This window comes from Etheostoma cragini, chromosome 12 (assembly GCF_013103735.1).
Source record: "Etheostoma cragini isolate CJK2018 chromosome 12, CSU_Ecrag_1.0, whole genome shotgun sequence".
NCBI lineage: Eukaryota > Metazoa > Chordata > Actinopteri > Perciformes > Percidae > Etheostoma > Etheostoma cragini.
In genome coordinates this window covers 12351871-12363114 of record NC_048418.1, presented here as the reverse complement: position 1 = coordinate 12363114, position 11244 = coordinate 12351871, and the positions used below count along the sequence as shown (strand labels likewise).

Here is an 11244-nt window from a genome sequence, read left to right as displayed (position 1 = left end):
TTTTCAGTACAATTAAAAAAAATTTTTTTTTGTAAAGTAATGTGATTTTGTTCTACCTAGAAGTAGCTGAGACTGAGTCAAGTCTAGAAACATAGTACTGCTCTCCAGATTCAGACTTGCCAAGACTGACCTTCAATAAGGTCTAAAGACACAAAACTATCTATCCAACACTAAACTTTCTTAAACTTACATTTTCAGTATTATTTCGGTGCTGATGAAGTTCTTTTTTTCCAGCAACTAAATATACCTTGTGCAATTTATTTTCTGTCACAGGTGGAGGCCATGAAGATCGGTGCTAAGGAAATGAAAAAGGCCTACAAGGACGTCCAACTGGATCAGATTGACGTATGTTGGTTAAATACCACCACACTGTTTCTGTTACCACTCAGCAATTATACTATATATTAATGGTTTAGGCTAAAAACACTAAAAAAATTAAGGTTCTCTATTTGTACAAGCAGAATAACTCTAAGTAGAAGGACAGTAGGGATTCTGTTCAGAATCACTAGATATTTTTGTCTTTCTTGTCAAGCTGGTATAAAGAGTGTAGTCCTTTTTCGTAAATGTATTTTGTTCTGCAATTCAAATTTCTAAAACTATTACCGTTTGCTACAGTTAAGAACAGCAAATTGTCAGGTTCCTCTAATACCACATAAACTGCAATTGCCCCACTGTGGGACAAATAAAGGTTTTCTTATCTTATCTTTATCTTAAATGAAAATGTGAAACAGGTACAATTGCTTTTATGACAGTTTATTGTTAGCCATAGGTAAAAATATACGTTCTAGTTGTTCTGGTCAGAGATATCGGACATTATATGTGATCCCATGTGTTGGAACTTTCAGGATTTACAGGACCAACTAGAGGACATGATGGAGGACGCCAATGAGGTTCAAGAGGCCCTGAGCCGCAGCTACGGCACTCCGGAGATAGATGAGGATGACCTTGAAGCAGGTAGACCCGACTGTCTCTGACATGTTTATTTGGCATTCACTTTCAGGGCACACACCTTCATCTATAGAGCAACTTAAAATGAATATAGTCCCCAACATTTAAAACATTAGAAATGAGTGCAAATATAGCAGGGATGGTGAAGTGACTAACTGAAAATCATCCTATCATGGTTTTATGTCCCCACGAAGGCTCAATGATCTTCTTTCTTAAAAGTCCATGTGTGTTAATAAGTCAGGCATTTCCACCACAAAGACCAAACTAACTGTGGGTTCAGGCAGTAGTGACCAACTAACAAAGTCAAAAAATGTATTATCGGAAATAAAACTCAAACTGTTTGAGTTCTAATTTTCAGAGTTTTTAATTTGCAGTTGGCACATTTTAAAATGTAAATGGAAACAGTAGTCTATCAGGTTGATGGCATATCCATTCATGTAACAACTGCTTATCTGGATTACATGATGGATACACTGGTCGTGTCTTCTGAATCTAGGAACTAGACTGCATTGATTGATTTTGGGAGGAGTCTTTGAAGTGGGATAGGCCTCGTTGTTTGCCACTGATGATCCCGTCTGTGTGAGATCTAGTAAGACATTCATAAGATAATTAGGCAAAACACAAATAGGCTGTTCATCTGACCACCTCATGTTTCATGTTCTAAGAAGGCCATTCTCCCCCGTTAAACATGACTCTGACACTCTGACAAAACATTTCATTCAAACTTAAGTGTGACAAATACTGCATATGTCAAATATGTACGGTATATCTTTTTATATTGCGCATGGAAATGTACATAAAACAATTGTTGCATCAATAGTGGGTTTAGAATCAAATCAATTGGCCTCTGAATAAGAATCGAATTGGGAGGTGCCAAGAGATTCCCACCCCTACTTTCTAAGCGTGTACAGTACTTGTGACCGTGTGTGTGCTGTGGTTTCAGAGCTGGAAGCGCTGGGGGATGAGCTGCTGCTGGATGATGACAGCTCCTACCTGGATGAGGCCTCGGCTGCCCCCTCTATCCCTGAGGGAATCCCCAGTGACAGCAAGACAAACAAGGTAACCCAGTCAACCCAGTGATCGTTGTTACTGACAGGATACTTAATAAGACACGGATTGGAGGATTACAGTATTGACAATACTTTGAGGTGAGATTAGAAAGGATCATGCTGGTGTTTTTGCATGCTTAAGTTTTTAGTAAATGCATCAACATGCGTGAAACTATTGGTATATTCTGAAGTCCTCTGACTGATCCTGTACGGTTTATCATAGACCAGAACGGAAATAGTGATACCAATGTGTGTTTGCGGATGAGTCCTTTTAAGTGTTTCCTTAACATTCTTCTTTTTGATTTTATTTTAGGATGGCGTTTTGGTGGATGAGTTTGGCCTGCCACAGATTCCCGCCTCATAAAAAAGGAAGGGATTAAAACAACTGCACTTCAACTAAAAACACTTTTTATAATGTAGAGTAACATTTATACATGCAAAACATTTGACCTGAGGACACTATGAGTTTAAAGCTGTCCTGGTGTTGGGTTGTGTATCGTTGCCACTACCGTGCTAGCATGTGGCCTTGTAACATACTGGACCTTTTTTAAAAAACAGTATTCCTGTCTAACGCTTGTCAGTCTCGTCCATCACCATGTTACTGAGTCTTATTTGTATTCTAGTTTTTGTGTGTTTTGTGTGTCATTCCTAGTGTTCTGAGTTCTCCAAAAGTGGAGTGGGTTCCTACTGAGCCTGTTCAAATGTCTGCAGGTTATGTGTAACATGCCGCAATAAATGTTTTAATTTAACCTTGCATTTTTGGGGGGTAATTATTCTGTAAGGTAATGAGGTTCAAACTGCCGGACTGGATTAACTGGCATGGTTGCCCTTGAGCAAAACTGAGTTGTGGGCATCTATCGAACCACACACAAGAAGAAGAGAGGGTTAGAGCAGAAGATACCACTGTGTCTATTTAATGTTAGGCTACAGGCAAAAGATGGGTAGCTTAAAGGACTGAAAATGGAGAATGGAACACAATCCTCCTCCTTTTCTCTATCGTCTGTCCAGTATGCATCCACTTTCAGTCCGTCCTGCATCCACCACAGGGTCTCATTGAGTTCGGGTGTTTTGGGGCTCTTCTAAAGACAAAATAAGAAACAAGTTTACTTACATTTAAATACAAAAGAATACTTTAAAATATATATCAATGTAGAGGAATAGAAGGAATGTGGTACAAGTCTAATACGAACCTTCAGACTCTGGGCCTGATTTGGCAAAGGAGAGGAGATAGGTGGAGCTGTTTGGGTGGATCACTGTTTCTTCTTCTCCAATCCAGCTGTGGTACAGAGTTTCCTTTTTCATCTTCACTGACTTCAGGTCAGAGGTCAGGCACAGTCCGCTGTCTGGTAGACGGTTAAGCTCAGCCTCTTCTCGCCTCCTGTCTTTCTCTTTTTTCCCCGCCTCTTTTTCTTTCTCCTCTCTGTCTCTCTTGCACTTCTCTCTTGTCTCCAGAGCAACCCTACTCCATCTCCGTGGCTTTCAGCTCTAGAGGCATTGGTCTTCGGACCTCCTTCCTTCTCTCCTCCTCGGTCAGTTTCATTATGCTTCTCACAAGCTCCATTTCATTACAGAGGTGTTCTCTTGCAACCATCTTTAGCATCTCTTTATGCTCTTTCTCTAAGCGTGTAGGTTAGTTTACTATGAGTTTTTCACTTCAGCAGGTTTGTGATAAATGACCAGACAAGAGAGTTCTCTTTGTGATTTTAACTTGACGGAATTCTGTTATGCCGTTTTCTTTTTAGTAAACTCTGTGTACGCAAACAATGTTTTCAATGCTCGAGGTCATGTGTTTCATGCAGCAAAGTTTCATGTTGTGTTGAGTCTTCTTAGTGTTTTAAAATGTTGGTTCTGATGCTGTCATAGAAGTGCCCTCAGCACTCCCATTCATTAAGCCATTTGACCAAAAAACAAAGCTACGGTTTATCTTAAAAGTGGTGCTTCCGTCCTAACTATGCTTTTAATACATATCTGGGGAGAAAACATTGAAGGAATGATTTATTTATTTGTTGGCCTACAAACAATCACATTTAAATTATTTAATTCTAGAACAGTGGCTCCCAAAGTTGGGCCCGGGGACGCCAAGGGGTTGTTGAGGGGGTTCCAGGGGGTCCACAGCAAAAAGGGCAATGATTTATTTTCACTATAATTCCAACCATAAGTAATACAATGACTTATGATTATATAATAAAACATCTAAAACGCCAAATGATTAGATGGGGAACCCTGGGACAAAATCTTATCAAATGGGGGTCTTTAGTGGGGGCCCTTCCTTTGAAAATGTTTGGTAACTATTGTTGTATATTGCAAATTCCATGTTCAGATGATAGGACGATTTGGCAACTGTATTAGAGACCAATCACAGGAAAGATATCGCTAAGATGATGCTGTTTCGGAAAGCAGAAACAGACGGAACCAATGGGCTACCATTATAAAAGTCCGACTCTGGTGGGACTCGAACCCACAACCTTTGAATCACTTCTCCTGTGTTTCTACTAGAAGTCCAATGCGCTATCCATTGCGCCACAGAGCCAGCTGGAGTGATCTACATAAACAACAAATATGAATATGGCAACACAGATATATGTTCAAAGCATTTGTTAAAAGTATTAAGATTGTGAAGGTGTTGAAAATGCACAACTTATTACATATTTTAAGGTTTAACTGTGTTTGTATGCGCTTGAAAAAAAAACGTTCTGGTTATATCGCTTTTATGCTCGGTCTCATGTACGTATGTTGTTTGTATTTAATATTCCGTTGACAAAAGATAAACAAAGTTAAATGTAAAGTTAAAAATAAAAAAATAATTTAGAATAACTTCCTGTCTGTCCCGGAAGTAGTTAGACACTGAGCAAGAGAGCTAGCCTTGTGATTCATGTTGTGAAAAGGACGCTAAAAAACAAAATGTCAGCTCAAACGATAACAGTTACAGTTGCATACGGTAATAACATTTTGCATGATGTTACACGATTGTTACCAAATTATAGATGGATATGAAAATGTAAATTTACTAAGCATCGAACATCTCTCGAGTAATTGTTAGCTTGAAAATGGTTAGCTATTGTAGCTAACGTTATAGGTAACGTTAGCTCTTACCAAACATTTTACTTTAGTAATGTTAGCAAATGTTAGCTTCAATTTCGTACAGTTTAATATACTTGACATCTGACTATTTATTTCACAACTGCATATCTTGATTTATCAAGAAAAGGTGTAGCTAGCTATTTGTAATTGGGATATATTTTGAAATTAATTTTCTTCAAACGCCCAAGGTTTGGTTATAACTTCATGGTTTAAGACTAACGTTACCTTTTGAATTTATTCACCTGTGCATCCTTATGGCTAAAATTGACTAGACGTAACTGTTCAGTTATATCCAGAGTATGCTCAAATACTTCGCCATAATAACGTCGAGTCCTAAGGATAACAATGACTAACTTGTGATTCAGTTCAACTAGCTACTTTAGTTTGAGAATCAACGCATCATTTAGACGTTAATGTGGTGAAAAATATACATCTGAATGACCATGCTTAAACCCAAGTAATCCACGTAGTTCCAGAAAACTAGTGTCCCACAGTTAAGAAAGCAGTTCCCGCACAAGGAAGGGTTTATGTTAAAATGTCTCCCACTCCAGGATCAACTAAGCACAGCATCACATTAACTGGACAGGATGATGGCAAAGGCCCCATTGTCAAAGACCTCGCAGAGGCTCTCACCCAAGCTACTGGAGTTCCTCAAACGTCACAGAAACTCATCTTTAAAGGTAGATTGTGGGTCTCTCTCTTTTGTTTCACATCCAAGTGTGCTAGAATATCAATATATACCCAGCTCTAACCTAATCTCCTTCATCCTCCCAGGAAAATCGCTAAAAGACGTGGAGGAGAGTCTGTCCAGCTATGGAATAAAAGAAGGCTGCAAACTCATGATGATTGGAAAGCGGGTAAGGCCTTTATATGTGTGATTTCTGTGATGTGTAACTGTATAAGTTTGCAAATACTGACACTAATCTACAAACAGAACAGTCCTGAGGAGGAAGCTGAACTGAAGAAGCTGAAAGACATTGAAAAGTCTGTGGAACAAACAGCTAAAAAGCTGGAGAAGGTAGACGGGGAGTTGACTGGACTCAAGAATGTAAGCAATTAACTATGGTTTTTAACATGCTTAATATACATGCCTTGGTCTGATCTGTTCTCCAATATATTTATGTTGACATTTTTGATTATTAATTTTATTTTTTTCCCACAGGGCTTCCTGGCCAAAGACCTTCAGGCAGAGGCGTTGGGTAAACTGGACCACAGAGTGAAAATTGCAGCTGAACAGTTCATGAAGATCCTGGAGCAGATCGATGCTTTGGTAATCTTACTTTCTTTCTTTTTAAATCTAGTTTCTTGCCTTTTGCAATCATCATTGATTGCAGACCAAAATCTATTTCAATCTATTTTTGTTCAGGTGTTTATTGTTGTGTGCATCGCTTTTTTTTGTATGTCGCATATAACAAACTCTAAACTGTTTTGACAGAGTATCCTAGAGAATTTCAATGACTGCAAAATTAAGAAAAAGGGACTTGTAAAGATGGTGCAGGTAAACCCTTTTTTAGAGTCAACAAAATGTTTAAATAAAAAATAACTATGAACATTATTAAGTGTGATTATTTTCTGTTTATAGGATTTCCTGGCCCAGTGTGACAAGATCGAGGCTTGTATAGCAGACCACCTATCAAAGATCCAGTCGAAAAATCTTGCCCTGGCAGAGTAGAGTCACAAAGTCTCACATATCATGCTATACATTGCTCTGTGAGCAACTGCAAAGTGTGCAAAAAGCGTCAAGTGTGGATGTGATTATTGTCTATTTATTGCTGGATTGATGTGTACGAGAGAGCGCTCATCACAGACAATCCTGTGAAGGAGGTTGGTTATTGGCGCTGTTGCTACTTACATCTGGGATACGTTCTCTGGGTTAAAGAGGTATACGGGGGGTGTGCTTCTCAAGATATTGTTACCACAGTGACTCTTTGAAAAGATCAGATAATTGTGAACTGCCATGACCAAATGTCAAATATTCCACGATGAAGTCCAAAAAAGATTGCTAAAATGCATCAGTTCATCATCCAGTATCTCACAAACTATACAATTACTCATTGTGATGTACCAACTGTGCAGTGTTCCATGTGGCATGTTGTACACATATGGCCAAAAGTATGTGGACATTAATAGAATCAGTCCGCCATGCTAACAGCATCCACTCTTTTTTCACAGAATTGTGGAACCTGGATAGGGGAAAGTTTTTACTATTTGTTTTTATTTGTTTACTATTTTTTCTAATATACTATTTCTTGGAACTAAGGGGCCAACCCCAAACTAGAGCTGAAACCATTTGTTGATTGAAGTAAAGGCAATCAGCAACTAATTTGGATAATCATTTAATGGTTTGTCCCGCAAAAATGCTAAATATTCTTTCACTTCCGCTTCTCGCTTGCTGCTTATCTTCATCATATAGACACAATCAATTTGATGGCATCAGGAACATTTTCACATTTTATAGACCAAAGAATAAATGCATGTTACTTGCAACCCCAGCCCACGCTTTAAAATAGACCAATAGTTATACAATGCTGTCCACAAACCTTTGGCCATATGTATATTCATTGTTCTACGTTGAGTCGGCACTGAGCTTTTGTTTAATCCAGTGACTGATCCCGTCTAATTATGTATCTTTGAAATGAGTGGGAACTGTGGAATTGTTAAAAGCTTTAACCATCATTCAAGACTTACACATCACATCTATTTTCCTTTGTTTTCAAATAAAAAAAACTTCTAAAAATGAATAGAGCATAGGTGATTCATTTCAGACCACAATTTAATTTAATCTTGAAACTTTAATTTCCTACAAAATACAAATGATGCAGTAAAACCAAATCAGTCACGATAAGACTCATTTTCAGACACTTTTTCAGTTTATTTCCAGCTTTATCCATCTTTTCATACATTTTTACTAGCTTAAACGGACACAAATGTGAAAATGAGCTTGGAGAATGTGTGTTGGGGGGGGGGGGGGGGGGGGGGGGGGGGGGGGGGGGGGGGGGGGGGGGGGGGGGGGGGGGGGGTAGAGGATGGTCCCACAAGCAGCGTAATAACAAAGGACCTTTAGTGAACTTCAGTGAAGCTTTCCATGAGCCAAATAACATAACATATAGCTGTTATAACTTGAGTGGAAACCTATAATGACAAACACTAATCATCTTTGTCCTTTGCGCCATGCTTTAGTATGCGTGTGAATGCTACATAGTTGAAGTTGCCTTTCTTGTCGATGGGCGCCTCTCGGAAGAGCTCATCCACGTCTTCATCCGTGAACCTGTCACCCATCGTCGTGAGCAGCTCCCGCAGGCACTCCTCCTGAATTATACCTGCGGGAGAAGTCGATTCCCTCGTTAGTTGTTTCACGGAAAATCTATTGATAGGCAACAAAAACCTTTTTTAAAGGATTTTATTGGGGCATTTTTAGGCGCTTATTTTCACAGGACAGATGAAGACATGAAAGGGCAGAGAGGGGCAATGACATGCAGCAAAGGGTTGCAGGTTGGAGTTGCAGCCGCTGCATCAAGGAGTTAACCTCTATGTATTCACCAACTGAGCTAACCTGGCAACACATTTTTAATAACCGATCAGTTATTTAAGTCATCTACCAAAAAAATGTCCACATTTTGCCATTTACAGTTTCTCAGTTTCATATCACTGTAATTGATATAAAGTTTTTTCTTTGCTGTTATCTTGTTATGGGCATATTCCATTTTTAAACAATCGCTAAAAACAGCACCCACCCACAAGTAAATAGCAAATTAATAACATTCATTTAGCAAATTAATTCGGGCATTTACAAATTAAATGATTCATTGGGTTCACAGAAGAATTGTCCTATTAAATGATAATTAAAATAGGTAATTGCAGCTTTAATCAAATTCCATTTTGAATCTAGGATGTATAAAAGTGATACATTTGAGAATTTTGATAAAGAAGATTTTTCATAAAACAAAAACTACCTGACATTTGCTTTGAGAAACAGCATCACGAAGTACAGTGCACATCCCAACAACTCACCTGTGCCCTCCTCGTCAAAGCAGGCAAAAGCGTTACGGATCACATCCTCGGGATCTGTGCCGTTCAACTTCTCTCCAAACATGGTCAGAAACATTGTAAAGTTGATTGGGCCGGGCGCTTCGTTCATCATCGTCTCAAGATACTCATCTGTGGGGTTCTTGCCTGAGAAATGGACAACGTATTGAGGAGTTACGACAGGCTCGTTTCTGAGCTTTCATTTCTTCATCTCAATCAAACGCAAACATTTGTTACTAAATTTTCACACATAGGTTCACATCACTGTCTAAATGTGTGCAAATACATTGTTAAGTGTACCTAATGAGGCCAGCATGTCATGAAGGTCTTCTTTGTCAATAAAACCATCCCTGTTTTGGTCGATCATGTTGAAGGCCTCCTTGAACTCCTGAATTTGAGACTGGTCAAACATAGCAAACACATTTGAGGTGGCACGCTGAGGACGCTTCTTGGTGTTCTTTCCCTTGGCCCGTTTGCTTGACATGTTGGCAGTTGGTAGGTCCCCCCCCCCCTCCTGTAGTACAGATAAAATGAATACTGTCAACTAGACTTGGACAATATGTTCTAAAAACTATCTCACTACTGTCAAATGTATCTCGATAAATACTAAATGTTAGAACATTAGGTATTCATTTACCTTCTTATTCTGTTTTATACTTATGTGTTTGCCTGGATATATTACAGTAAGGTTATGACCATGGCCCCTTTCCTCAAATATGGCTTAATTATTATTTTTTAGATGATAATTTCTGATTCGTTTTATAACCATTAAACTGCAGTTGTGTGGGGGTTTATTTTGAAAAGGTTTCATCATCATCATCATCATCATTCATTTAATAGTGAATGAGTCCGCACTTTTGCAAGCTTGAACAAACAGTAAAGGACATTTCTGTCTCCAGTTCCTAATACACGTTAAGCCATCTTTGAAGAACACAAACATTTGTGTCAAATCATGCCAACGTGTTCGTCGTTGGTATAGGGCCCAGTTTCAAATGCGGACCTCTAGACTGGGGTTGGATGTCAGTTGATATGGGATTTAGGCTATTTTCTTCTTGATAACTGCAAGGATGGTAAATCTAATTTGGTAAGAGAACCACGACATTTTTTAATTCAATCAAAAACTGTCCAGCAAACTGACACCTGTCATGAGGTTTACACAAAGAATGATGATAGCGTTCACTTTCCGCATATTGGCTAACAACAATAAAAAATACATTTTTTGTGAGAAAGTCATTGTTTAAGTTATAACAATACATATTTGCTACCCAACGTGCTGAAGAAATGGCAGGTAGCGTTATCTTAGCGAGCCCAATGTTGACCTTAATAACTCACTGACCCGACTAGCTTAGCGAGCTAGCTAACCGAGATCACAGTGAAAACAATAACTTTATGTGGCCTTAATGTGCACAAGATCCAGAGGCTAACATTAAATCACCCACCTCAGAAAATACAAGCGTTATTGCCAAATGGCTGTACAAACGAAACTACAAAAACATCAACAGCATGGATGATGTATTAGCTAGCAGAACACAGACTGGACGAAACCATCAGGGTCTTACTTCCTTTTTCCCTGACCAATCACAGACAAGCTGGACGGAGCCACCGGACTGGAATATACCATGTCATACTCATATCTAATTGTTTGTTTATTTGTGTTTGTACATGGAACCAGATGAGATAGTTAAATAGTGATAAGTGGAGATAATTCAAAAAGAATTGTGGGAATTTTTTAACCGCTTCTAATTTGAATATGTCTTTACATTTGTCCTCAAGATCAACGCTGTAGTGTACACGTCCCACCACCAGATGGCAGCAACTACCAATCCACTCCACCGTTTCATTTCAATATTTAATTGTGGTGTAACGCTGGACCAACTAGGCCACCTAATTTTGCAGCACAGAACGACTGCATATTGGCTACAAACACAATAAAAGTAAGTTGGAAAACTGAACTGTAAGTTAAGGAAGATGGCGACATTGAAAGCGCGTTTTAAAGTCACACTTTAGATAATTTAACATGCTATGGATAAGAGTTGGCCGGTGAATGCATGTGTTAAAATACAATAGTTACAGCACGGTTTTGGTTGAGGCTTTTGAACGTCGTCTGAACGATGACAGTTTGTTTGAAGTCATAATCCGT

General features: G+C 38.8%; 3 protein-coding genes and 1 non-coding gene across 6 annotated transcripts in view; 2 read left to right on the top strand and 2 right to left on the bottom strand.

Annotated features, from left to right (window-relative positions):
• The window catches only part of chmp5a (charged multivesicular body protein 5a), a 4593-nt gene extending 1847 nt beyond the window's left edge, over positions 1-2746 (top strand). Inside the window, exons 5-8 of one of the 2 annotated variants that reach the window (XM_034888250.1) lie at positions 274-345; positions 846-954; positions 1892-2007; positions 2311-2746. In XM_034888250.1, the coding sequence (XP_034744141.1) occupies positions 274-345; positions 846-954; positions 1892-2007; positions 2311-2361 (348 nt within the window). In that variant the 3' untranslated portion in view covers positions 2362-2746. The remainder of the gene's footprint in view (positions 1-273; positions 346-845; positions 955-1891; positions 2008-2310) is intronic. The other variant, XM_034888251.1, reaches the window with a different exon arrangement.
• A 1688-nt stretch (positions 2747-4434) lies between these two features.
• On the bottom strand, positions 4435-4527 carry trnar-ucu. Its single transcript has 2 exons — positions 4491-4527; positions 4435-4470 (listed from the first exon to the last, which is right to left on the bottom strand). It is a non-coding gene; the product is annotated as a tRNA-Arg (tRNA).
• Positions 4528-4808: 281 nt separating this feature from the next.
• bag1 (BCL2 associated athanogene 1) lies at positions 4809-7819 on the top strand. Its single transcript, XM_034888252.1, has 7 exons — positions 4809-4935; positions 5630-5758; positions 5853-5935; positions 6013-6126; positions 6241-6348; positions 6514-6576; positions 6661-7819. The coding sequence occupies exons 1-7, from the start codon at positions 4899-4901 to the stop codon at positions 6748-6750; spliced, it is 624 nt and encodes a 207-aa protein (XP_034744143.1). The 5' UTR covers positions 4809-4898; the 3' UTR covers positions 6751-7819.
• Positions 7820-8080: 261 nt separating this feature from the next.
• Positions 8081-10685, bottom strand: myl12.2 (myosin, light chain 12, genome duplicate 2). Of its 2 annotated transcripts, none has more exons than XM_034888741.1 (4): positions 10544-10685; positions 9405-9618; positions 9090-9251; positions 8081-8398 (listed from the first exon to the last, which is right to left on the bottom strand). In XM_034888741.1, the coding sequence occupies exons 2-4, from the start codon at positions 9586-9588 to the stop codon at positions 8226-8228; spliced, it is 519 nt and encodes a 172-aa protein (XP_034744632.1). In that variant the 5' UTR covers positions 9589-9618; positions 10544-10685; the 3' UTR covers positions 8081-8225. The 2 variants fall into 2 exon arrangements, with proteins under 2 accessions (XP_034744632.1, XP_034744633.1); XM_034888742.1 differs by having other exon boundaries at positions 10568-10586.
• Positions 10686-11244: the final 559 nt, after the last annotated feature.

Bases quoted from the DNA above. Each gene is read 5' to 3' on its own strand.
- bag1 (XM_034888252.1), top strand. From the start codon at position 4,899: ATGTCAGCTCAAACGATAACAGTTACAGTTGCATACG. The intron at 5,759-5,852 runs GTAGATTGTGGG...TCATCCTCCCAG, and splicing joins ACAGAAACTCATCTTTAAAG to GAAAATCGCTAAAAGACGTG. The intron at 6,577-6,660 runs GTAAACCCTTTT...TTCTGTTTATAG, and splicing joins GACTTGTAAAGATGGTGCAG to GATTTCCTGGCCCAGTGTGA.
- myl12.2 (XM_034888741.1), bottom strand. From the start codon at position 9,588: ATGTCAAGCAAACGGGCCAAGGGAAAGAACACCAAGAAGCGTCCTCAG. The intron at 9,252-9,404 runs GTACACTTAACA...TCCATTTCTCAG, and splicing joins TGACATGCTGGCCTCATTAG to GCAAGAACCCCACAGATGAG. The intron at 8,399-9,089 runs GTGAGTTGTTGG...CTTCTCCCGCAG, and splicing joins CTTTGACGAGGAGGGCACAG to GTATAATTCAGGAGGAGTGC.